The sequence below is a fragment of the Meles meles genome, chromosome 17 (genome assembly GCF_922984935.1).
Source record: "Meles meles chromosome 17, mMelMel3.1 paternal haplotype, whole genome shotgun sequence".
Classification (NCBI taxonomy): Eukaryota; Metazoa; Chordata; class Mammalia; order Carnivora; family Mustelidae; genus Meles; species Meles meles.
In genome coordinates this window covers 58,773,076-58,799,010 of record NC_060082.1, presented here as the reverse complement: position 1 = coordinate 58,799,010, position 25,935 = coordinate 58,773,076, and the positions used below count along the sequence as shown (strand labels likewise).

Here is a 25,935-nt window from a genome sequence, read left to right as displayed (position 1 = left end):
CCCAGGGTCCTGGGATCGAGCCCCACATCGGGCTCTCTGCTCCGCAGAGAGCCCGCTTCCTCCTCTCTCTCTCTCTCTGCCTGCCTCTCTGCCTAGTGTGATTTCTCTCTGTCAAATAAAAAAAAAAAGATAAAATTGTTTTTGTCTTATAATTAAGCTTCGAGAGTTTTTTATATGCTCTGGATAAAAGTCCTTTAGCAGGTAGATGTTTTGCAAACGTTTTCTCCCAGGCTGTGGCTTGCTTTTTTATTCTCTTAACCATGTATTTCGAAGAGCAGAAATAGTCAGTTTTCACGACGTCCAGCTTATCTGTGTGTTCTCTTATAAATCACATTTTTGGCTTCATAGCTAAGCAATCTTTGCCCAACCCAAGATCAGAAAGGTTTCATGCTATGCTTTCTTCTAGAAGTTTTATAATTTTAGGTTTTATATTTAGGTCTTTGATTCATTTTTGTCGTAAACTGCAATTAAAGGGTTTTTGTTTCACGTGTGTGTGTATAGAAGACAATTTCTTCAGTCTGGTAAAAATGTTTCTGAAAAACCTGCTAACATAATGGGAAAAGACATGCAACTTATACATGTATAATTGGAGAGAGAGCGCTTATGTGAGCAGGGGGAGGGGCACGGAGAGAGGGAGAGAATCTCGAGCAGACCCCACACTGAGCGTGGAGCCAGATGTGGGGCTCAGCCTCGCAGCCCTGAGCTCTGTGTAACGGTTCCAGTACCTTTGTTATAAAAACTATTCTCTCTACTAAATTACCTTTGTTAAAAACTCCTTGTTCATATTTGTGTGGCTCTGTTTTGGGACTCTCTATACTTCTCCATTGATCTCTTCATCTAGCTTTACACCAAGACCACACTGTCCTGGGTTCTGGTGGCTTTATAACAGCCCTTAAAATCGGATGCTGTACTACTAGCCTTCCAGTTCTGTCTTTATTTTTAAAGGTGGTTTTGACTATTCTAAGTCCTTTGCATCTCCATATAAATTCTAGAGTCGGCTTCTAAATTGACTTTGCAGCATCACTTTCTACCAAAAAAAAAAAAAAAAAGACTGCCGCAATTTTAATGGAGATTACGCTGAATCTGTAGGTCCATTTGGCCAGAATTCACATCTCAACGATGCTAAGTCTTCTGACTCACAAACGCAGTATCTATCTCCAGTTTTCAGGTCTCCGTGAATGTCTCTCAGCAATACTCTGTCGTTCTCTGTGTATAGATCTGTCTTCTGTGCAATTTATGCTAAAGTATTTTGTATTTTTATCCTATTGTAAATGGCATTTTAATTCTTTTGAAAGATTTTATTAGAGAGAGCACAAGCAGGGGTAGGGACAGAGGGAGAAGCAGACTCCCCACTGAGCAAGGAGCCCGAGGCAGGGCTTGATCCGAGGACCCTGAAATCATGACCTGAGCTGAAGGCAGACGCTTACCAACTGAGCCACCCAGGCATTCCTGTAAATGGTATTTTAAAATTTCAATCTCTAGTTGTTTGTAAATACTAGAAATACAGGGGTCTGCCTGGCTCAGTCAGTAGAGCATTTGACTCTTGATCCTGGGGTTGTGAGTTCAAGTCCCACCTTTCAGGCATGGAGCCTGTTTACAAAAGAAATGCAGGGACACCTGGGTGGCTCAGTGGGTTAAGCCTCTGCCTTTAGCTCAGATCATGATCCCAGGGTCCTGGGATCGAGCCCCACATCGCGCGCTCTGCTCAGCAGGGAGCCTGCTTCCCCTTCTTTCTTTCCTTGCCTCTCTGACTACTTGTGATCTCCATCTGTCAAATAAATAAATCTTTTTTTTTAAATGTGCTTATTTTTTATCTGTTCATCTTATATGTTGCAAACGTGCTAAGCTCTCTTTATTCATTGTAGTTGCTCTTTTTTGTGGATTCTGTTAGATTTTCTGTGCCGAGGACCATGTTAGTCCACAAAGACTGACTTTTTGCTTATCAATCTGGGTACGTTTTCTGTTTTCTTGACTTCCTGTGCTGGCTACAACCCCAACACAACATTGAACAGAAATGGTGCGAGTGGACATTCTTGTCTCATTCCTGAGCTTAGAAGGCATGTGATCTTTTACCATTAAGTGTGATGTTAGCAGTAGATTCTTCAGAAACTCATATCAACCTGAGGAAACTGCCTTCTGAGCAGTATTTTGCTGAGAATTTTAATCAGGAATAGATGTTGACTTCTGTTAAATGTTTTTTCTGCATCTACTGAGGCAAACTTGCGTTTCTGGGATAAATCCCACTTACGGTGTAAAGTCCTTATATGCTCCTAGATAGTTTCCTAATGTGGCTCTCTGTTTAGCAATTTTGTACCCATGTTCACGAGGGATATTGGTCTTTGGTTTTCTGTCCTTGTAATGTCTTTGTCTATTTTTGGTATCAAGGAAATCCTGGCTTCATAGAATGAGTTGGAAATATGCTCTCCTATTTAATTTTCAGGGAGAATTTGTATGGAATTGGGATAGCCTTTTCCGTTCCTTTTTTTTTTTAATTTTTTAAAAATTTTATTTATTTATTTGACACAGAGATCACAAGTAGGCAGAGAGGCAGGCAGAGAGACGGGGGAAGCAGGCTCCCCGCTGAGCAGAGAGGCCAATGTAGGGCTCGATCCCAGGATCCTGGGATCATGACCTGAGCCGAAGGCAGAGGCTTTAACCCACTGAGCCACCCAGGCGCCCTCTTTTCCATTCTTATACATTATCATTTCTTAAGTGTTTGGTTGAATTCACAGTGCAGCCTTGTGACATTGGAATATTCTCTGTTAAAAGGTTGTTGACTGTTGTTAACTACAGAAACTATTTCTTTAACGGGCATAGATCTATTCATCTTACCTGTTACCCCTTGAAGGAGCTTTGGAACTTGACATCTTTTAAAACTTTTGTCCATTCTTCCAAGTTGTCTAATTGACTGGTGTGATGTTTCCTTATTATCCTTTTATATCTGTAGAAATGGTAGCAAGATCATCTCTCTCATTCCTGACAGTAATTCATGTCTTCTCTCTTCCTTTCCTGATCAGAGGAGGTTTGCCAAAGGGATTTATCATTCTAGAGATTTATTGAAGAACCAGCTCTTGGCTTCATGGATTTTTTTCTACTGTTTTGACTTTTCTATTCCATTGATTTCTGCTTGTATGTTCCTTCTTTCCTTTTTGCTATTTAAACTTTAATTTGCTCATTTTGTTCTTCTGTCTTAAAGTAGAAGCTGAGGTCATTGTTGTGAGACCTCTGTTTTCTTTCTTTTTTTTTTTTTTTTTAAAGATTTATTTATTTGACAGAGAGAAATCACAAGAGAGGCAGGCAGAGAGAGAGGAAGGGAAGCAGGCCCTCCGCTGAGCAGAGAGCCCGATGCGGGACTCGATCCCAGGACCCCGAGATCATGACCTGAGCCGAAGGCAGCGGCCCAACCCACTGAGCCACCCAGGCGCCCCTTGAGACCTCTGTTTTCTAATCCCAGTGTTTAATGCTGTAACTTTCCTCCCCCGTACTTCTTCAGCAATCTCACACATCTTCATTCACTTAAAAATGCTCTTGAACGTCCATTTTGATTTCCTCTTTGACCATAGGTTATTTGGAACAGTCCTGTTGAGTTTCAGAATATTTGAGAATTTTCCAGATATCTTTCCATGCCAACTTCTGGTTGAATTCCATCATGTCGGAGAACATACTCTAATGTGAACACTTCAAGATTTACGTAGACTTGGTTTATGGACCAGAATATGGTCTGCCTTGGGAAATGTTTTGTGTGAATTTCAAAGGAATGTGTATTTTGCTGTTCTTGGGGGTTGAGTGTTCTATAAATGTCAAGTTGGTTGACCGTGTTTTCCAAATCTTCAACATCTTTACTGGTTTTCTGTCTACACGTTTTATCAATTCTGGAGAAAGTGTTATTTGAAACCTACAGCTGTAATTATGGACTTGCTTATTCTTGGAGTTCAATGAGGTTTTGCTTCAAGTATTTGAACGTCTGTTACTAGATACGTAAATATTTTTGATTGTTAGGACCTCTGATGAATCATCGCCTTCATGAAATGTTCCTATTTGCTTCTATTCACACTTTTTGTCTTCAGTTTCTTTTGTTTAATATTGATATAACCATTTCAGCTCTCTTACGGGCACTGTTTGCATGGTCCAGCCTTTCCCACTCTTATACTTTTAATGGATTGTTTCTTTATATTTGAATTGCGTTTCTCATAGGCAGCCTATGGCAAGGGCTCGCTCTTTTGTGCAGTCTGACGATTTCTACCTTTCAAATAAGAATGTTCAGACTATTTACATTTCATGTAATTGTTGACATGGTTTGGTCCAAATTCTTATTTTTCACTAGGCTTTCTATTCAACTTACCTGTTCTTTCTTTTCCTTTGCTTTTTTTTTTTAATCTGCCTTTTTTGGATTTACTGAATATTTTAGATTACTGAATTTGATTTACTGAATATTTTTAAGAATTTCACTTTAGATCCTTTGTTGGCTTCCTAGCTGCAACTGTTCACTATTTACTGATCTCATTGGCGTTTATAGCATGAACCTTTAAATTATTACAGTCTGGGGGCACCTGGGTGGCTCAGAGGGTTAAAGCCTCTGTCTTCAGCTCAGGTCATGATCTTGGGGTCCTGGGATCGAGCCCCACATCGGGCTCCCCGTTCAGTGGGAATCTGCTTCTCCATCTCTTTGCCTCTCCCCCTGCTTGTGCTCTCTCTGTTTCTCACTCTCTCAAATGAATAAAATCTTATTTTTCTTAAAGTTGTTATTACAGTCTGCTGTCAAGTGATGTTATAGGACTTCATGAATGGAGTAAGAACCCTACAGTGCAGTGCCTCCATTTCCTCCCTTCTAATATTTGTGCTATTGTCCTTGAACTTCTAAGTGTTACATATGTTAGAACCCATTGAGGACAATGGCCTTAGTTTTGCTTTAGCAGCCATTTATCTTTCAAAGAGTTTAGTTTAAATACTAGGGGGAAAAGCAAACATTTATTGGCGTAGTTATCATTTCTAGAGCTCCTGGTTCCTTTGTGTATATCTTCTGTGGGTTTGCTTTGGTGAATCCTTCCAGCTCTTTTAGTCTAAAATAATCTTTATTCCCCTTTGCCTGAGGATGATAGTTGTGTTGGATTTATTATTCTAGGTTGACATTTAGAAATGTTGCTTCACAGTCTTTTCACTTCTTTCAGTTCCAACAAGAAACCTGCCATCATCCTTTTCTTTGGTCCTTTGTATGGGACCCGTTTTCCTCCTCTGGTTGCTTTTAAGGTTTTTCTCATTATCCCTGGTGTTAAGCAGTTTGAGTATGATGAGCCTTAGCATAGTTTTCTTCACGTTTCTTGGGCTTGGGGCTCACTGTGGATCTGTGGATTTATAGTTTTTTATCAAGTTTGGGAAGGTCTTGGTTGTTATGTCTTTTTTTTTTAAGATTTTATTTATTTGACAGACAGATCACAAGTAGGCAGAGAGGCAGGCAGGGGTGGGGGAGGGGAAGCAGGTTCTCCGCTGAGCAGAGAGCCAGACGCGGGGCTCAATCCCAGGACCCTGGGATCATGACCTGAGCCGAAGGCAGAGGCTTTAACCCACTGAGCCACCCAGGCGCCCCTCAGTTTGTATTTTTATTTTTAAATTTTCTGCTTCATTTTGGACAGTTTCAGTGACTTTGTCTTGAAATTTACAAAGCTTCCCTGCTGTGAGGTGGGATCTGCCATCGATACAGTGTATTTTTCAGCTCTAGCTTTCCTTTTGGTACAGAAACAGTTTGTCTTTTTTAATTATCCCATGTCTCTACTTAAGTCTTTAAACATTTGAAATATTGCCATAACTGGGTTTTTCACTTTTGTTTTTGTTTTGTTTTGTTTTGAGAGAGAGGGAATGCATGCGCAGCGGGGGGATAGGGCAGAGGGAGAGGAAGAGAGAGAGAATCCCAAGCAGTAGAACCTGATGCAGGGCTTGATCTCACGACTCTGAGGTCATAACTTGAGCCAAAGTCAAGAGGCAGACACTTAACCAAGTAACCTCCCAAGCACCCCTGTAATATGGCCTTAGCCATTTTAATGTCCTTTACCATCACTGTCTAATATCATTCAGTTCTGCTTGGTTTCAGTTATCTTTTCATTACGAGTCTCATTTTCTTCTTCGCATGCCTTCTTGATGGATGCTGGATATCTTTGTATTTTGTAAATATATATATTTTTAAATATTTTATTTGACAGAGAGACAGAGCAAGAGAGGAAACACGTGCAGGGGGAGTGGGTGAGGGAGAAGCAGACTTCCTGCCAAACAGGGAGCCCGGCGCAGGGCTCGAGCCCACGACCCTGGGATCATGACCTGAGCGGAAGGCAGACTCTTAACAACTGAGCCACCCAGATACTCTGTGTCTTATAAAAATTCTTAAGCATTGTTTTGGGTTATAGTTATTTCTAAACAGTTCAATCCTTTCTGGTCTTGCTTTTAAGATTTGGTAGGTGCGACCTGATCTATGCTCATTGGGCAAAGCATTCCCCGCTACAGAAGCGAGACCCTTCTGGGTCCCCTACTCCATGCCTGGTGAATTTTCAGGTTTCCAGTCTGGCTGTTGGAAACAGGCATTATTCCTGGCCTTGGGTGAGTGCTGTGTGCTGTTACCTCTAATCTTCCCGGGTGGCTGACTCGCCAGACGTGTGGTTCCCTCACATGCCTGTCCTGACCAGTACTCCGTTGAACCCTTGAGGGCATCTCTGCAAATCCCACGTTCTCTTCTCTCTAGTACTCTGTCCTGCCAGCTGTTGCCATCTTGGTCTCCCTGGACTCCAGTCTGTCTCCTCCATTCTGGTAGTCCACTGCTTCCCCCCCCCCCCCGGAGCTCCCCATCCCTGAGCAGTAAGCTGGGCACAGGCAGTGCTCCCCTTGTTTGTTTCCCACCTCCCAGGGATCACGGTCCTTCACTGCCTGATGTCTGGTGTCTTAGAAACAGTGGCTTTACACATTGTGTTTTTAGGTTAGACCATTGATCTCATCCCTGTGATGTCATCTAGGCCAGAAGCAGAAGTCCTCATGAGCAAGTGGCTTCACTTTTCTGCACTTCTGCTTTCTCTGTATTTCTACAAAGAACAAGAGGCATTCAGCTCACAGCTTTACTGTGGAACTGAATGAGACTGGTCTATGCAGTGCCCGGCACTTGGTAGATACTCGGCAAATACTTGGGTCTTTCCTGGTCTCTGCACTTGGTTGTTTCTTCTTCTGATTTTTACCTTGGGGTATCAACCCAATTAGTGGCTGAGCTCTCCGTCAGGGGCTCTGTGACGATCAACCAAAGCACATAATCACCTCTGGGCTCTTCGGATGCAACTCGGTCGGTTTCAGAATTCTACTCTCCAAAGAACATGTAGGTGCAAACCTTATCCTCCTCATGGGACATTTACCTTCTCTGAGGTCTCCTCCAATTCAACCGTGGGAATTACTTGTTCGTTTATAGGATGGACCTCAGGAAGTTTTAGGTTGCTGATGTGTGGCAGACAGAGCTCAAGAGGACCACACTGTTCGCAACCCATCATGATTTTGTTGGGATTTCCTACTAAGTCACGAATGTCATCCTTTTCCTTCCCCTTCTAGTTTTCCCTCCGGCTTCCTAAGGAGCTACCTGAAGGACAGATGAGTGTTTGCCAGAACCTAACCACCTCTCTCTCTTCTCTTGTCTTCTCTGTATCAGTGTCTGGAGGCCGCAGCCGTCTACACCTCATCGACCTCGGTAGCTGTGTGAAAGCTCTTAGCAAAAACCGGGAAGGAGGCTCGGGGCTATGCCTCTCACTGTCCGCTCTGGGCAACGTCATTCTGGCTCTCGTCAATGGCAGCAAACACATCCCCTACAAGTAAGTGATCCCTCCACTGGATGCATGGGCTGGGGTAACACCGTTCCAGGGCTGGGCATGAGACTCTCGGACCAGTGACATCTTGGGAAAGACGCACGCGATGGAGGGACAGTCTGGACCGTGCTGTTAGCTCTTTGCCTGAACCAGCCTTTGCTGTGTATGATTGTGTATCCCATGCTCTTCCGAATTCAAAAGTTGTGAAAATCCTTCCATTTGCCCCAGTCCTGACTTCAGCTGCTCAAGTCAGGGAGAATAGGAAGTTATCTCGGTTGGGGCCTCCAATCCCAGTTGCCACTGGTAGGTCATTGCCGCCATCACACAGACCCTTCACAGGCATGACGGCAAGGGGAGAAGATCGAACTACCCTTCCATTAAGAGTCGGGCTGTCCTATTTAACCGATAAAAGTACAGGATACCCAGGAAGATTTGGATTTCAGAGAAGCAACAAATAATTTTTTGAATGGAAGTATGCCCCCAGTATTGCATGAACATTTAGGAGTCCTGTATTTTATCTGGCAACCCTACGTAGGAGAGCTCCTAAAACTTGCCACCACCACCCACCCGTCCCCATGCAATGTTTACTCCAGCCCCAAGATCCCTTCTTTCCTTCCATTATGCTCCGGGAGCTGCTCCTGTGTCTGGAATGGCCAACGCCCGGCTATGTCATCCGTGCCCACGAATGACCCAGCCCAGGGCCACCCCTCACCACCACCACCACCCAACTCAGCTCTGCCACTGGACAACGTGGTGATGGTGCTGGGTGCTCCCTGCTTGTTCGGGGCTTTGCCAAGGCTCAGCTGCTCCCCTCACGAGCTCCCCGAACCTTCATGCACCGTAAACAGATGCTTCCGCTGTGTGTCTTCTCTGCATCATAAGGATATGAGACTCAGAATGGTAGGAGGGTGGAAGGTTTTTTGTAAAATTTAGAACACTGGAGCCAAAAAGGAGTAATGATCCTCTGGTTGGGCCTACCCGCATCTACGTCGTGGCAAGAACACCTGTGGGGTTGCCTTGAGGATGAAGCAAAGGTACACGGTGTCTTTTTTTTTTTATCTGTAAAATCAGGCAAAATCTAAGTCACTGCTGCGTAGGAGGAAAAGCTAAGTTGGGCCATTTGTTGTATAAGGAGCCAGATTGGGGACGAGTCCTTGCCTTCTCCTTCCCCTGCATCCAAGCTGTGACTTCCTTCACGGGGAGGACCGTTCGCACGCGGACTCCAGCACTTTAAGTGACAGGTGTAATCCTATGCGTCTCTACTTCTGAAATTTGGAGACCTGGTTGGATAAACCCAGAAATGGTTTTCCCAGCCCTTGGAAGGATCCTTTCCTCTGAGGAAAAAATTTCAGATTGTAGGTTTATAAAGTTTTATTCAGTATCATTTCTGCAGCTGAAAAAACTCGGTGTTGTTATGAGGGAGGAAGGAAGGGAAGAGGGGGAAAAAAAAGATCTGGACGGGTTCTGTCAGGACTGCAGACTTAGAAAGAAAGCATACCGGCCTCAGTCGGACTCCCTGTCCATAAAAAGGGAGACGTGCCTATTAAAGTGAGAATAGATCACAATGTAAAAAAAAAAAAAAAAAAAATCAAAATGCCACGTTCTTGGTCACTGATTATATATTTTACTTCTAGGTCTCTCACGTTGTTTCTGTGGAGCGACAGGCTTTTAGGATTTCAGTAAATATTTGTTGAACTGGTGGTTGGGAGGGAGGGGATAGAAGAAAGTAAACCTGTGAAATGACTTTTACTGCAGACAAAGTAACTTCCTTTGGGTTCTGGTTGCACTTCATTGTAAACATCCAGGGAAACCTGGAGAATTGTTTTTATTAGTAGTTGGAGGACAGTTACATGAAACAGATGCGGCCTCAGCTAGTCCCAAGGACCAGACTCCGGCTCCCTGGGGAGGGCTGACAGAGTGCAACGGAGTGGGACACCTCCCTTCGCCATCCCCGGCAGACCTCGGTCTCCTTCACCTCCAGCTTGCTTCGTCCCTGGGCTAGCTCCGTGCGGTGATGACCGCACTGTTGGCATGTCTGAAGTCAGCACAGACTTAACAAAAATTCAGCATCTGCTCAAGACTTTGACTTGAGCCACGGTCAGGACCCTCGTGGAGACCTTGCCCATTGCTCAGGGCCAGGAAACATGGGGGCCTGGCCGTCCTCCCCAGAACACTCGTTCACCAGTGACGCGCCCAGCAGCCCTCAGTCCCTCATGCCCATCTTTGTGCTCGAGCCTTGAAAGGCCCCTGCTGTACTCGCCCCTCAGCTCCGCACATAGCTGGTCTTTGGCACCTGCCGATCCCCTTTGCGGATGCACTCATCCAACTAGAAGCTCTCCCCTTTCACGGTCCAGGAAAAGAAGGCAAAGATTTACTCCGATCCCCAAGCCCGGTGGTGGTGGGATCAAACTGCCTCAAGTTTCCAGGGCTTGGAGACCTTGGCAGCACTGGGCCCACTTAGCCATCCTGCCCCCCCCAGCCTCATCGGGCCCCGTGATCTGTGAGCTGCCAGGGACGCGCCCAGTATGGGGCCCTTAGCGCAGGGCGGGAGGGCTCGGGCGTCCTTTATCAATTCAGTCAAGGCTCTAAAGCCACGTTAGGCTGCATTTTGTTAGCCTACTAAACACCTCTCACCAGTCAGACCTCATCTTTTCCGGGAGGGAGAGTGGAGGTTTCCTGCCCTGGCAGCTTTCTCTCATTCTTGCTTACGTGCAGCAAACACCGGGGAAACCAAACTCCACATGCCTTACCCTCTCCCCTCCCGGAGCCACAGAACCGCCCCCACCTTCATCGGTCACCCTGGACAGCTCGGAGCTGGCAGCCGGCATCCCTGGTGTCTGCTTCTGGGAAATTAACTGAAATGTGCACAGAGGGGAGGTGGCCTGTCCTCATTTTTCTTCTTCATCCTCTCTGATTGTTTGTCCTTGTGAGCAAGCTAGAGTGGGGGTTTGGAGTCCTTACCCCTCTCAGGCTCTCCCTTGGGCACCTCAGGGGTGCCCCGAGTGGTTTTGATTTTGCAGATGATCTTGGCTTTGGAGCGGTCGGGTGGGCATGGCTCGGGTCGCAGACTTGCCAGCCGATCCGAGCATGATAAATCACAGGAATTCACAGGAGCTTGCAGGGGAGGCCGGGAGACCACCAAGGGCCCCAGCCCCCTCTTCTGGTCTGCACGAGCAGGCCGCACCCGTGACTCTCCAGCTCTGGGGCACATCCTGTCTGGGGATCTCTGCGGCGGTCCCGAGCATCCGACTCCCCTCTGTTGCTCATTTCAGGGATTTGCCATTCCCCTCCCCCGCCCGCCCCTTCCTGGGCACCAACATAATAGTTTTTCCCGGTTGATAGTTGAGAAAAGAAACAGGCTGAGGCATTAACAAATCCCATGCCAGACCCCAGGATTGCAGACACACAGCCCTGGATCCGGTCCCCCAGAGGGTTACCACGAGGATTTGGCCGTGGGAACTTAGCTCTGCCCTCGGTGCTCTCGTGTCCCCATTGATTTGCAGGACTGTGGTCTTTCCAGGGACTCGGACATTCTAACCACCATCCAGTCTCTCAATAGAGAATTTTGGGGCCCTTTTAGATGTTGTCCTAGGAGGGGTACAGGCCCTTAGGAGACCTATTCTCCGTACTGAAGTGTCTAGTTTCGTTTACAGCTGTTACTGCATTTGGAGAAAGAATTGTTTTAACGGGCCAAAAGACCTGTTCGCTTGTTTTGCCAACAAGATGCTTGTCCTCTGTTCCCAAAGACCAGACATTTTATAATGTCTTGGTTTCCGTTTACCAAGAGGTCATGGAAGATCATTCCAAGACTCGTTAGTGCTGTGTCTGAGACTCTCTTCCCAAGGCGGCTTGAGACTTGTCTCTGTCATGCAGCCCCAGGAAGGCAGGGATGCTCGATGCCCTGCTTTGACGGTTCGGTCCACGGTTCCAACCAAGACCCGCTCCTTGTTTATTCACATCAGTCGCTGACCTGTCCGGCGTCCCCGAGCTTTCCCCTTCTCGGTGGCCAATCTGTTGGTGGCAACCGGGGGCCTGAGGCAGGCTGTTGGGATGCAGGCCTGAGCTCACGATAACCCCACCGCGGGGGCCATGTCGAGGGGCTTCTACTCCACAGAAGCAGTAAGGAGCCGCCATGAGGGTGTGGGATGGGAGCACCTTTCCTCCTCAGGGCCTCGTGGTGTGGGGAACCAAGGCCATATTAAGAACATTCCTGCATCAGAGCAGCTCATTCAGGCCAGCGAGCAGCCCTGGAAACTCCAAATCAAGTCCGAGACTTGTGCAAAAATGACTTTTCATAAACAGAGGCAGCTTTCCCGGAATGTCCACGCTGCTTCTCATCGCCGGCAGGGTGAGGGGTGTGGAACACATGGGTGGTACCCGCCGCCCCGGGCCTGAACTCGGGAGGCCTTTCCAGGACTTGCTTCTCTGTGTAAGGCAGACCTGCTTCTTCCTCGCCGTGAGAAATGTTTTCTCCCAGTGGCCACTTGGATAGTCTCTGCTCTCCCCAAACTGGAGACCCACTCAGTGTCTGCAAAACTCAGGAAAGGCCTTATAGATCAGTATTACCTGCTAAATTATTTCCCCAGTTCATGCAGGAGAGGATAGGCTTGTCCAGATGTATATTATTTACACCTAGTATGAAATTACATAAATATTTTCCAGGAAAAAATGTAAAGGAGTAACAGTTCTCCAGGTTTACTGATGATAGCGCAAAACAGAAACTTGGTAAGAATCTTCCCATGAGCGTGTGCGTGTGTGTGTAAGAGAGAGACACACACACGTATTTAGCAACCTTTAAATGTACATTAATGCCGTATTATCTCCTCCTGATTTACAGGGAGAACATCAATTTAGAACTATTTGCACGAACTCCGGATACCAGTTTATAGCATTCCCTGTTTAGAAATAAAATAACTAAAGTCTCGGGTTGCCAGGCAACCACAGCAATGGTAATTCTTAGATTGCTGCTTGAAAAATACTCATTTTTATACATTTTAATGACTGTTGGGATGCAGAGAAAGCAGGTCCGGAAAAATCACCAGGACGTAGACACCCCTCCCCACCTTGTTGGTTTTTTGTTTTTTGTTTTTTTATGAGATTTGAACATTTTTTTGTTCTTTCCTCCTAGCTCCATTTACTTCCCTGGCCAGTGGTATCTTCATATTCAATTATGGGTATTTCCAGAGATTGATATTATGTTCTTAAGAGTTTAGCCACCACTCCCAGTAAATAGAGTCACACAGGTCACTCGGGGAGAAACGAGGCTGTCTGGGAATTGGTGGGGTCACAAGCCCCGGGTTTGAGCATGGGTCCTTTCTCCACTGCCTTGGCTCACAAACTCTGTTCAGGCCAGTTTCCCCCCTCGTCTGTGGCTCACCCTCACTGGGTGATGGGCCACGGAGGACTGGGTAGAAACGGAGACGTCCTCGTTTCCCTCTTAGCTCTTCCAACAGTTTCCTTCCTTTCCGTTCCGTCCCGGAGATTACGAACAAAACCCTCTTCCCTCCAGATTCTGAACCAGTTGGCAAATAGTTACAAGAGTACGACTGGGAGCTGAAACTGTCTGTCTGCTTAATCCTGGCAGAGTGCAGGAGGGCCCCTGTCCCTCCGCAGACCAGATGGCAGGACCCATCCACGGGCAGAATCGGGCCAGCAGCGCGGTCAGGGGCCCGGACAGCCCCGTGGCTCATGTGCAGGAGAGAATGTATGAGTTGCAGGGAGAGAGACAGATGGACACACAGGCAGCCTTGGGCTGGAGCTGCCCAGCCTCACCGGGCAAACCTTTCTTGTGCCATGCAAAGAAGTGAATAAAAGGGCAGATAGAAAGGCAGGAACATTCAATCTTTCCAAGGGGGCAGAGGTTCCGAAATGTGGATTTGCTGGGTTGTAGGGAGAAGCAGCGCGTCGTTTCCAATACTTGTTTTCTGGTTCTCCGGCAACGTCCTGGGTAGTTAGCCTGGGGCGTGAATGAGCCTTGACTTCGGCTTATTTCGTCCTGAGAGGATAAGGATGATGGCTCGTTGTCGTCCCTGTCCTCCGACTGTGCCTCGGAAACTGCTCCAGATGCTCGACGGGCATCGCTCGGCCCAGGCACAGCCGCACAGCCCAGGCCCGACTGAGCACGCTCGAGCTGCAGCTGGGAAGCTGGAGACAGGAGGGCCGAGTCTCTTGGCCATGTTTGCACAGCTGGTGGGTGACAACCTGCTTCACTGTCCCCGCCCCGTGCCACGCTGTTGCCTGCCTCGGTGTCCCGGACACGCTCAGTCAGGGCACGCTGCAGGAGCCGATGTGCTCCGACCGTGGGAAGAGAAGGCGAAGCTCCAAGCGGGGCCCGGCTGGGGCCAGCGGTGCGGGCAGGGGCGGCGGCGTCCACGCCTTCCTGTCTTGGGGATGGCCAGGGGGTGGGGGCGGGGGGCAGGCGTACTCCCGGAGCCTCGTGGCAGTGGGCAGAGTGGGATGGGGAGGGCGGAGGAGGGAAGGGCCCCCACGCCATCGAACCCGAATCAGAAGTACCAGCTAAGGTGTGGGACTGAGTGAAACCCTCCTCACTCAGGATCTGCACACAGGCCCTGAGGTAGAAGGTTGGAGAACGGGCTTGGGTTGACCTCCTTAAATAGTGCTCAGTGGGGCTCCTCTTCCAGCCACCGTGATCCCTGCAATGTGTCATAGGGCCTCTGTCTTTCTTAATTTTGTCTTTCTTGATTTCTTAATTTCGTGCTCTGGCCTGACAGTGGGCGGAGCCTTTCCTCCGGCCCACGGACCGAGGAAGCTGCACGTTCCACGATGCTCTCTTGGGCTGCAGGGCCCCCGGACCCCCCACCCCAACCCCTCACCTGCCTCACTGAGTGGGGGGCTCCAGCAGGAGAAGCGTGACCGCGTCCCCTGCCAGACACGGCCAGCCGACGAGACAGAGTTTCTGGCCCTCTCTAGTTTCTAGGAGGTGGAAATTTCTAGAAGGTGCGTGGAGGCATTTCTGGGTGAAAAGATTCCTGTCAGAATAGGAGAGGTTATCACTCAGCCTGTGTCTCGAGGTTTTGCTGGGGACGAGAAAGGCAAGGAAGGAGGGGCTGGGGGGGGAGAGTGACAGCCAGCTGTCAGGGCCCGGGATAATGAGCTGCCTCCGACACCCGGCTAATAAGAGCAGCTGTGGGGGTTTCCACAGCTGGCCCATAAGGCAGTCAATCCATCAGCTAGAATTTGGGAAGTTTCTTCAGGCGTGGCTCCCAAGGAGCTCTGAGGTCACATGCCTGTGGTGTCTACGAGCTGGGCTTCAACACAGGCTGGGGAGCCGATGCTGAGCTGTGAGCCCTGGTGTGGGTCCCCTTCGCCCATCCCCCCACTCCTCTTTTCCCCCTCTCTGGCAACCAGCCATCTGTTCTCTGGATATGAGTTCGGGTTTCTAAATTCCGCGTATAATCAAGATCCTACAGTATTCGTCTTTCTCTGTCTGACCTCTTTCTTGTAGCGTCCTGCCCTCCAGGGCAGCCATGTTGTCACAAGTGACAGGACATCACTTTTTAATGGCCAAGTAATATTCCATTATACTTATATGCACATGTGTGAGTGACAGAGAGAGCGTGGGTGGGAGTGCGTGTAACATTTCTCCATTCTTCCATTGACGGGCCCTTCAAGGGACCATCCTGTCTTCCTTGACTTTGAAAGGCCAAATGGATCATAATTAACCTTTTGTTAAAATGGGAAGCTCATAAGTTGATTCAGCGAGAGTCTGTGGGCCTCCTATCCGGGGAGGACTGCCACCAGATACGGACATTTAATTTGAGAGAGTCCAGCCCTGTGGACTCCGCACCGAGAGAGACATAACGGCTTAAGCACTGGAACATCTCTGCCTACAACTTCCCTCGACCAGTCCCTTGAGCCTGAGGGCGAGTGGGCATTGGGGGTCAGAGGCAGCTGTGCCCTCGGTTGTGTCTGAACATCCCACTGACCACGGTGGGAATCAAATCTTTAAAGACAGAGACTTTTCAGGTGAGATGGTCCTTAAATACAAGGCAGGTCCTTTTGCTGCTTTGGTTGGAACCATGATTGTCCCAACACTGGAACGAAACTTGACCGTGTTGGGTCCCCCAAGGGAAGAGTTTTCTTCCAAAGAGATTTCCAAGACGAAGCTTATGATGCAGATTTCACCTTACACTTCCGAGCCCAAGGGATACATAGGCTTGACCTCCATCCGTCACGGGGCTCAGCTCTGCTCTGCTCAGGAAGGTGGATTCTGACCTGAAGGACCTGGCTAGCGGTTTTCCGGGACTGCTTCTGTTCTAAGCCGGACAGAGGCTACCAAGCACATAAGAAACAGTTTGGAATATATTCAGCAGAGTATCTGTGAGTCCTTCTACCCATGCAGTCCTTCCCTCACTCATTCAAAAATATTTATCAGATCCCGACAACGTGCAGGGCCCCGGGGATGCAGCAAATAACACAGATGCTCTCCCCTCTGGGACAAGCCACGCCCTAGTGAAGATGCTGATGCGCACTTAGGTGGTCCCACACACCGTAATGTGTGAGCGCCCAGTGCTAACCCCCCACCGGGGGAAGATGGGTCCAAGTAAGGCAGAGGGAATCAGAAGGGCTGGAGCGAAGGCTGTCTGGGCGGACGGCGTGACTCTGAAAGCCCTGGGCTCGTGTACACCTTCTCTCGTTCCCGCACATGCCAGCTTTGTCAAGTGTCCCATAGCCCGTCCTCAAACCCCTGAGACACTGGCGCCGTGCTGGCCTCGGCGAGCACAAATCATGATGTCAACCCTGCTCGACACAAATCATGATCTACTGCCGAGCCAAACGCAGGACTCGGAGTCCACTGCTAATTGTTACCTTTAATGATAACTAATGATCGTCTCTCCAGTCGTGCTGCTGCTGGAAGAAAGCAGCCAAACTGGGTCGTTCGGGGCCAGTGCACAGAGTGCCTGAGATGCCCCTGGGCGCCCGTGATCGCTCAAGGGTGGCCAGACCTAGGCACAATTAGGCATTAGAAGGGACGGAGCATACAAATGAGTTGGGGCTTAATTCATTAAGAAACTGTCTTGAACGTTAATGGAGCTTCCATCAGAGTATCCGACCGTAAATTCTCACCTGTTTCTCAACTGGTTCAGGCTCAACTGAGCATTAATAGATTTTTTTTTTTGTCCATGCAAATGAGGTGATAATTTAGCTCATGTGTAATTGAACAATTTTCACATAGTTACATTCACGGAGCAGTTAAGTTGTATCAGATCGTCTAATGTACCAGTAATTCTTTAACTAACATAGAGCTGAGTTTCATTTGGGTCTACCAAAGAGAGAACCGGAGAGAACCAGAGGTCAGAATAAATCTGTTAATAATTGGAAGGATAGTCGACTTTAGGAGCCCCGACAATACTGTCCTCTGGGGGCGGCACCCGGCGTGGTTCTTCATTTTTGTTTGGACTTTCTCTTATCCTGCTCCTTAGCAGCGAGATCAGGACAAATTGTGCTGGTGGGGGGGTGGATCTTGGTATGGGGTTTGTAAGCCTACGTCTCCTAGTTCTGTGTCGAAGTTCTGGTTTTTTCCAAGGGTTACACGTGTGTGTGTCCTCGAAGCCGGCATCAGCCCCTTCCCACTGTGTCTGGCTTCCCGCTCCCGGGCACCTGGCCGTCTCTGCGCACGGCCCCCCCGGCACCAAGGACCAAACTCTATAGGTGTTTTTGAGAGTGTGGAGAGCACTTGCATGCCATTTTGGGAACAAAGTTCACTACCCTTCGCTCGGGGCAAGGGCCATGCGCTGCTTCCGTCTGAGGACGCTCTCTGGCCAAGGCCGTGGCACAGCCCGCCACGCAGCTGCTGACGTCACCCCTGCTGCAAATCCTGCAGTGGCTTCTTGGCGGCGGCAGGGTGGAATTCAGACTTTTTTTTTTTTTTAAGATTTTATTTATTTACTTATTTGACAGAGACACAGAAAGGGAACACAAGCAGTGGGAGAGGGAGAAGCAGGCTCCCCGCTGAGCAGGGAATCCGGTGTGGGGCTCGATCCCAGGACCCTGAGATCATAACCTGAGCCGAAGGCAGAGGCTTAATGACCGAGCCACCCAGGTGCCCAGAGTTCAAACCCTTTTATGGCCGTGAAGCTTTTCGTCCTTTGGACCACACCCACCTTTCCGACCGTGGAAACTGCCTCCAGGCTCCTGAACCCCCACGCTGTCTCTCGGCCTCCAGGCTGTGTACACGCTACTTTTTCTGCCTACAGATATCCTTGTTTGTTCGTTCGCTCGTTCATTCATTCTTCCTGTGAGTGGTTCCCAAGAATGTGCTGTAATTCCATACAGTCCTGGATCCCCTTCTTCAGATAGTGACTTTCTGCTTATTTCTCCTACACGTTTTCATTGTGAAATCTGCCGTATACGCAGATGTAGAAACATGTCTGCCCAGTCTACAAACCAACAAATCAGACACCTGGGTGCCCACCACCCAGGTAAGGGAATAGAACATTTAGAAGGTCCGTGTGCTATTCTGGGACCATGTTGCCCTCCTGCCTTTCCCAGAGGTGACCTCCATGCTGAATTTTGTGTTTATTGTCCCCTCGCTTGCCTTACGTTTTTACCACCTAAATTTGCATCCAACACAATATATACTGTTTGGTTCTGTTTGATTTTGAACTTTACGTAACTGGAATCATACTGTCTCTTTGGCTTTTCTCGAACTTCCTTTTTTCAACCAATATTTAATTTCTGACATCCATATTGATGTGTGGAACTATAGCTTATTAATTTTCTTTGATGGACGATTTTTCTGCTGTCAGAGGATATCACAGAGTATTGGTTCTTCTGTTGATGGATTTCCAAGAGATTTTGGAAAATTGGTTGTTGAATTCTTGTCTAATCCATTTTTGCATCTAATGAGATGATCTTGGGGTTTTCTGCCTTTAATCCTTTAATATGGTAAATTACATTAATCAATTTTTTAATATTAAAAATCCTTGCAGCCCTTCCTGCTTATTCTTCAAGGCTTACCTCCAATATTATCTCCTCTTTGAAGCCTTGCCGGATCTCCTTTCCTCCCTCATGCCTCTTTGTTCTAGGAAAGTTGTTTCCCTCCTATAATCCCCTATGGCATTCTGAAGGTATTCTATTATAGGCACTGATGTTATATTTTAATTATTTGTTTACATACTTATCTCTCCTATTATATGAGCACATCAAGATACTGATAGTCTTTTTTTTCCATGTTCCTTATTTTTGTACTACTTTGCAGTAAATCAACCTGATTGGAACCTTCCCCCCCTTTTTCAATTGAAATGTAATTGAGGCATAGTATTACATCAGTTTCGGGCATAGAGCATAGTGAATCGGCAAGTCTGTACGTTATGCTGGGTTTGCCACAAGTGTGGCTGCTGTCTGTCCCCATACAACGCTATTTCACTACCATCTACTGTATTCCCTATGCTGTGCCTTTCATCTCCATGACTTGTTCATTCAGTAACTAGAACCCTGTATCTCCCGCTCCCTGCCCCTGTTTTGCCCATCCCCCACCCCAGCAATCATCAATACGTTCTTTCTATTTATGAGCCTATTTCTGCTGTGGCTTTTTTGGCTTTTCAGATTCTACATATAAATGAAATCCTATGGCATTTATCCTTCTCTGTTGGACTTCTTTCCCTTTGCATAATGCTCTCTCGGTCCATCCATGTTGTTGCCAATGGCAAGATTTCTTTTCATGGCTGAGTAATATTCCATTGTGTGTGTACATGACCTCTTCTGTATCCATTCATCTATCTGTGGACACTTGGGCTGCTTCTGTATCTTGGCTGTTGTAAATAATGCCACCAGAAACATAGGGATACATGTATCTTTCTGAAATAATTTTTTTCTCCTTTGGGTAGATACCCAGTAGTGGAATTACTGGAATATACGGTATTTCCATTCTCAACTCAACTCTAAGGAACCTCCATACTGTTTTCCACAGTGACTGGTCCAATTCACATTCCTACCAACAGGGCACGGGGCTTTCCCTTTCTCTGCATCCCTGCCAACACTTGTGATTTCTTGTCTCGATTCTAGCCATGCTGGCAGGTGGAAGGTGGCATCTCATTGTGGTTTTGATTTGCGTTTCCTGATAATGAGTGATGTGGAGCGTCTTTTCACACGTCTGTTGGCCATCTGTACGTCTGTTCTGGGAAAAAATGTTTATTTAGGTCCTCTGCCTATTTTTGATCAGATTATCGGGATTTTTTCCATGTTGAATTGTTTAAGTTCTTCATGTGTTTTGGATATTAACTCCTTATTGGATATGTCATTTGCAAATATCTCCTCCTGTTCAGTAGGTTGCTTTTCATTTTGTTGATGGTTTCCATTGCTGTGCAAAAGCTTTTTATTTTGGTACAGTCCCAATAGTTTGTTTTTGCTATTGTTTTCCTTGCCTGAAGAGACATACCTAGAAAAATGTTTCTACGGCTGATATAAAAAAGATCACTGCCTGTGTTTTCTTCTTAAAGTTTTATGGTTTTGGGTCTCACATTCAGGTCTTTAATCCACTTTGAGTTTATATTTGTACACGGTGTAAGAACGTGGTCCAGTTTTATTCTTTTGCAAATAGCTGTCCAGTTTGCCCAACACCATTTGTTGACGGGACCGTCTTTTCCCTGTTGTATATTCTTGCCAGCTTTGTAGTAGATTAATTGAACTTATAATCCTGGGTTGACTTCTGGGCTGTCTGTTCTGTTCCACTGATCTGTGTGTCTGTTTTTGTGCCTGTTCCCTACTGCTTTGATGACTCCTGCTTTGTGGTAAAGCTTGAAATCTGGGATTCTGAGGCCTCCAGCTTGAGTCTTTATCAAGGTTCCTTCACCTAGAGTCTTCTGCGGGTCCATAAAAATTTTAGGGTTATTTGTTCTGTGAAAAATGCCATTGGTATTTTGATAGGGATGGCACTGAATCTGTAGATTGCTTTGGCGAGTTTGGACACGTTCACAATTTTGATTCCTCTAACCCATGAGCACAGGATTTCTTTCCATTTGTGTCACCTTTAATTTCTTTTATCAGTGTTTTATCGTTTTCAGAATATCGATCTTTGTAGCAATCAAAAGGTATTTGATTCTTTTGGTGCAGGTGTAAATGGAATTTTTTTTTTCTTAAACTCTCTCTTACTTCATTCTCAGTGTATAGAAATACAACCAATTTCTGTAGGTTTGTTTTATACCCTGCAGCTTTACTGGATGCATTAATTACTTCTAAGAGGTTTTGGGGAGAGTCTGTAGAGGAACACTCCTTTTTCAGCAGCAGGTATAAGTCAGACATCTGCCTTCAACTTTTGGTGGCCTGCCTCACAGCCTGGATGGGGCTTTATCGTTTGTCAGGATCAACTTCCTACAGTGGCTGAGAGGACAGTCTCTCTTGTATAAAGCCCAGGAAAGTGCCTGTGGGCCCTTCCCATTTCTGGTTCATTGACCCTCTATCACCGTAGGAATGGATAGACCCACAGCCCAGAGCCCTTGACAATCAAATTCTGAAAAAGCACGGGGCGCCTGGGTGGCTCAGTGGGTTAAAGCCTCTGCTTTTGGCTCAGGTCATGATCCCAGGGTCCTGGGATTGACCCCCGCATGGGGCTCTCTGCTCAGCAGGGAGCCTGCTTCCCTCTCTCTGCCTGCCTCTCTGCCTACTTGTGGTCTCTCTCTGTCAAATAAATAAATAAAATCTTTTTTAAAAAATTCTGAAAAAGCAAACCTCCCCACTCGATTTCTTGCTAGAATAATGAGACTCTTCCTGACAATTTCCTTTGCAACAGGAGAACAGCCACCTTTAAAAACCATACAGTTTGGGTCACCTAGATGGTACAATCCATTGAACATCTGAATCTCAGTTTTGGCTGAAGTCGTGATCTCATGATTGTGAGATAGAGCCCTGTGTCGGGGTCGGCGCTCAGCACAGAGCCTGCTTGAGATTCTCTCTGCCCCTCCCCCTGTGCTTGCTTGCTCACTCGCTCTCAAATAAATAAATCTTTAAAAAATGTATAAAAAATAAAGCCATACAATTTGACCTTTCCAAAAGCCAAAGACTCTCCTCACCAAAGTCATTTATTTGAGCCTATAATTTGTAAATGCCAAGAATGATGTGATTTTTCCCCTCAAAGCCTTCTGGAGGGGTCTAAATCACCCTCTCGTCAAGTCTTCTGTTCACGGACCCACGTAAGGACCGCGCCACAGGGTCTTAGAAACATGGGCGTCGTGCAACAGCAACGAGCACCAGACCACCACTTTTGAGTATTTGCTGAGCCCATGTCCCATCTACACGGTCCAGACATTCTCTTCATCTTCACATGAACCGTAGAGGAGAGGCTGTTGTCCTTCCCGTTCTAGAGATGAAGACAGCGAGACACAGAAAGGCCTAGCAAATCACCAGCTGTCACAGGTACAGTAATTGGGAAGCCAGGATTAGAACTCAGGTACTGGGGCTCAAAACGCGCCCTTCCATTCACCGCACCATTCCCCAGGGCACAGAGTCAGACCAGACGGACCTGGGCTCAGGCCTCGCTCTGCCCTGGCTGCCTTTGTGACTTAAGGATGCTCAGGCTCCATCTGGCCAAGGAGGAGAAGGTTCCGGCTTGTTGGGAGTAGTGCACAGGAAGGCATCTGGTGCTCCGTGAACTGCTGCGAGAATATGACCACGATCTCTCAGGTCTCTTTCAGGGTCATTATCAGGCCTTTGGGAGTCCTGTAGAGACCCCAACCCATGAGGAGCTCAGGCGCAGTGTTTGACTGTGACCTCAGAGCTCAGCCGTGTGTCCTCGTGGTATCAGTGAGCTGCGACTCCCTGCCGGCCTCGTCATCCTTGGGTTCTCACGAACACAGCCCGCATCCCCGATGCGCGGAGGGTATGTTTCCTGCGTTCGCTACCCAGGGGGACTGGACTTTTGTCTCAGGCCATCCCCATGTTAAACCCACTGTCCTCTGTCTCACTCCTCCCAGGAGCAAAGAGTAGACGCGAACGTGTAGGAACCCATTAGAGACGGAGGTCAAACATCTCTCCGCGTGCCACAGCCTGAGTCCAGACAGAGGGCTGGGTGCGTCTCCGCGGAATCCAGAGGGAACAGATGTGGCTGACCCCATGGCAGCCCCGGGACCCACCACGAGAAAGTGGTTTCTAGTGCATTTCAATCTATTTCAATCTATTGTGTGGCAGAATGCCCCCCACACCCACCAAGCCTTCTTGCCGTATAGATTTGTAGAAAGTGAGTCGAGCCAGAGGCTCCCAAGCATAAGGTCCTGAAACCAATTCCTTACATGGTGGCGGCTGGCTGGGAAGACACCGGCTCCCAGTCACGACTGTCCCAACTAGAACCCCCAAAGGCATTTCTCATACAACGATTTTACTCACTAGAACGGCAACTGGGAAGACCCCACAATGGAGCCAGCGTGATTGCTTTTATAATCTTCACCTCAGCCCCAGGGGGCCACCACCGGCAATCGGCCAAAGGAGGCTCATTCCAAGTGTCCTTTGTCACAGCAGCCTGGGGCCTGCGGAAGCCAGAAGAAAGCTCTGCGGCCACACTTGACTTACCCCTGCCCGTGGAGCCAGTAAGGGACAGAATCACAAACCAGCGAAGTTTGGTGCCTCTGCCCCACTGCTGCCTCTGCACTCAAGGCTGCCCCTCACGCAGCCCTCCCCGCCTCCCCCCTCCACGGCTGACAGACCCCGAGGCCTCCGTTAACTCCACACCAGCAACAACACCGAGGTCCTCTGCAGCTCGGGCTTCTCCCGCTCTGTGATGGGGCCACGTCTCAGGTCAGGTTCGAACGGTCCTGTCTAAGGACGGTCTGGCCCCCGGGAGCGTTCCCGCTCTCCCAACCCGATCAACGCTTGCGTTGTCTGATTGAAAAGCGTGTGGCCGTCAGGTGGGTGTTGAATGCCATGTCGGAGTAATTTTAATTCCTTACGGCTGAGTATCGTCTCATGCTTGTTGCTTCGTACTCTCTGTCCCTGTCCTCTCGTTCACATCGTTTGCTCGGTTTTCTATGGAGCTGCTTTTCTTTGTGTTCATCAGTTTGCAGGAATTCTTTGTAAACTCTGGCTCCTACTATTTTGCCGAATTTGTCGAATTCCCACAGATCTGCAAGGCTCCTTTGGTCGTACACCAGGTGTCCAAAAATGCAGGGGGGTCTGTCTCTGGGCTCTCCCCCCATGCCGATACCACATGGTCGCAGCCCCGTCGGGCTCCGTGAGTTCTTTATGGCATGCTGTTTTCCATCGAGTGCCTTTCTGTGCGTCACTCTCTCCTTCCTTCTGCTTTCTTTTGGTTTGCTTTGCCTTGCTATTTTTATCTCCATCTTAAGATGGCTACTTGGCTTAATTTTCTCTCTTTATTGCTCCGTAATATAAGCCCTTAATGCTGTACATTACTCACTAGGAACTGCTTTGTATCTTCAAGTTTTTATAACGACAATTGTTTTCACTATCACAAGGTCAAACTAGTTTCTAGTTTTTGTTCTATTTGCCATTTGAGCTATGGGACTAATGTCCACAGCTAAGTTATTTGGATTCCGTTCACTCCTCCTGGGGCTTGCTTTGCTAGGGCAGGTACAGAGCATCAAGGGCTAGTTGGAGCCACCATTAGAGGACTCTAGCATTATTATTATTGTTGTTATTGCCGTTGTTGTTATTAGCCCCTTATGAGGATTCCATCCCAAACCCCATATATTAGCAGATCTTCCTGCTGTCTGCTTGAACAGACATGGAATGCATGCTTTCTCTCTCTCTCTCCAGCTCTCTCCTTTTTCTTTTATTTTGCCTGCAAATTGTGGCTGCATTGGCCTCCCCAAATGCTGAACTTTGTCTCCCTGTCAGTAGCGTGACTGCCTGGCTCCGTCTGGGTGTCCTTCTCGGTCGTGTGGCCTGTCTGGGTGGTGAGCTGGGGTGTTTGAGAGGCCTCCCATGGTTTGTTCTCCTCTCAAAGATGACTTTTCTCTGCTGCTCTTGCCCAATATCCCAAACCCATTTTCATGCCAATATTTTGTCTCCTTTCCTAGTTGTTTAAGGCTGGAGGGAAGCTCTAGTTCCGTTGTTCCGCGCCCCCCCCACCCCGCCTCCCAGCACGGCCAGAAGCAGAAATTGGTCATCTCTGATGAATTTCTTGCTTATTTTGTTTCTTTAAACATCTTAATTTCCTGAAGCATGTTAATCAACTTTTTGTTGTTCACTTGTAATCTGTGTTCGAACGTCTCGTTTGGCTGTCTCTTATTTTCTGCTGGGTCTTTCTCATGGTGCCTTATTTGTCTGTGTGTGTTTCTGCCCCGGGCGATTCATTTGCATTCTTTTTTTTTTTTTTGGTGAGAATTCTTCAAGGCCGAGGATAAAGATGGTTTACTTTTGCATTTGTGTTTACTTCTGCTTGGTGCCTGGGATCACCACCAACTGAGGACAGCCTGTGTTATATTCCCAGCTTGAACTATTTTGGACCCCCCAGATACCAAGAATTCAAACTGCCAACTTGTGTTAACCCAGCCTGTGGTTCCAAATTCTCGGGACAATTTCTTTTCTACTTAGAGCCGTACTTCAAGACAGACACGTCTTATATAGTGAGGGGAGCAGGTGTTCCCAAACAGGTTCTTCCTTTTACAATCCTCACGTTGGGCAGGCTCTCGGCTATGTCTTCAGTTTTGCACACCCTTTGAAGCCATATTAAACTAAGCTGAATATTTCGTGGTTTGGCAAATACCTTCAGGGTCAGAGCAAACTTCCATGTTCTCCTCAGTTCTGGAGAATTCCCAACTTCATTTCTTTCTCTTAGCCTGACAGTTCTTTACTCTGACAAGCTCAGTGATGTTCTGAATGAGATTTATGAAAATGTCTTCTTCACAGTGTTTCATTGTACTCGATAAGAAGTTCTTTTTAGGTACCTAGATTACCCTGTTGCTGTTTTTGATCCTTTTCTATATTCCGTTACACATTTCTCCATGTTCTAAATTATCAGCAAGGGAGCCCTATAATTACTGTCCAAACTGGGACACTTCTCACAGTAAAACATTGGGTGATGATATTAACTTTCAACTTCCTAAAATATTTTCTGACAAATCCATTTCTGTTAGTGGACTTCTATAACTATAAAATAGTTATATTTAAAATTACCTTCAAAACAAATATTTTCTGACCA

The 25,935-nt window shown here is 47.4% G+C and overlaps 1 protein-coding gene across 2 annotated transcripts in view; it reads left to right on the top strand.

Moving 5' to 3' along the window:
• KIF26B (kinesin family member 26B) overlaps nt 1-25,935 on the top strand; it is a 422,552-nt gene that overhangs the window by 360,937 nt on the left and 35,680 nt on the right. For both annotated transcript variants that reach the window (XM_045982184.1, XM_045982185.1), the window contains one exon: nt 7,670-7,829. In XM_045982184.1, coding sequence (XP_045838140.1) covers nt 7,670-7,829 — 160 coding nt within the window. The remainder of the gene's footprint in view (nt 1-7,669; nt 7,830-25,935) is intronic.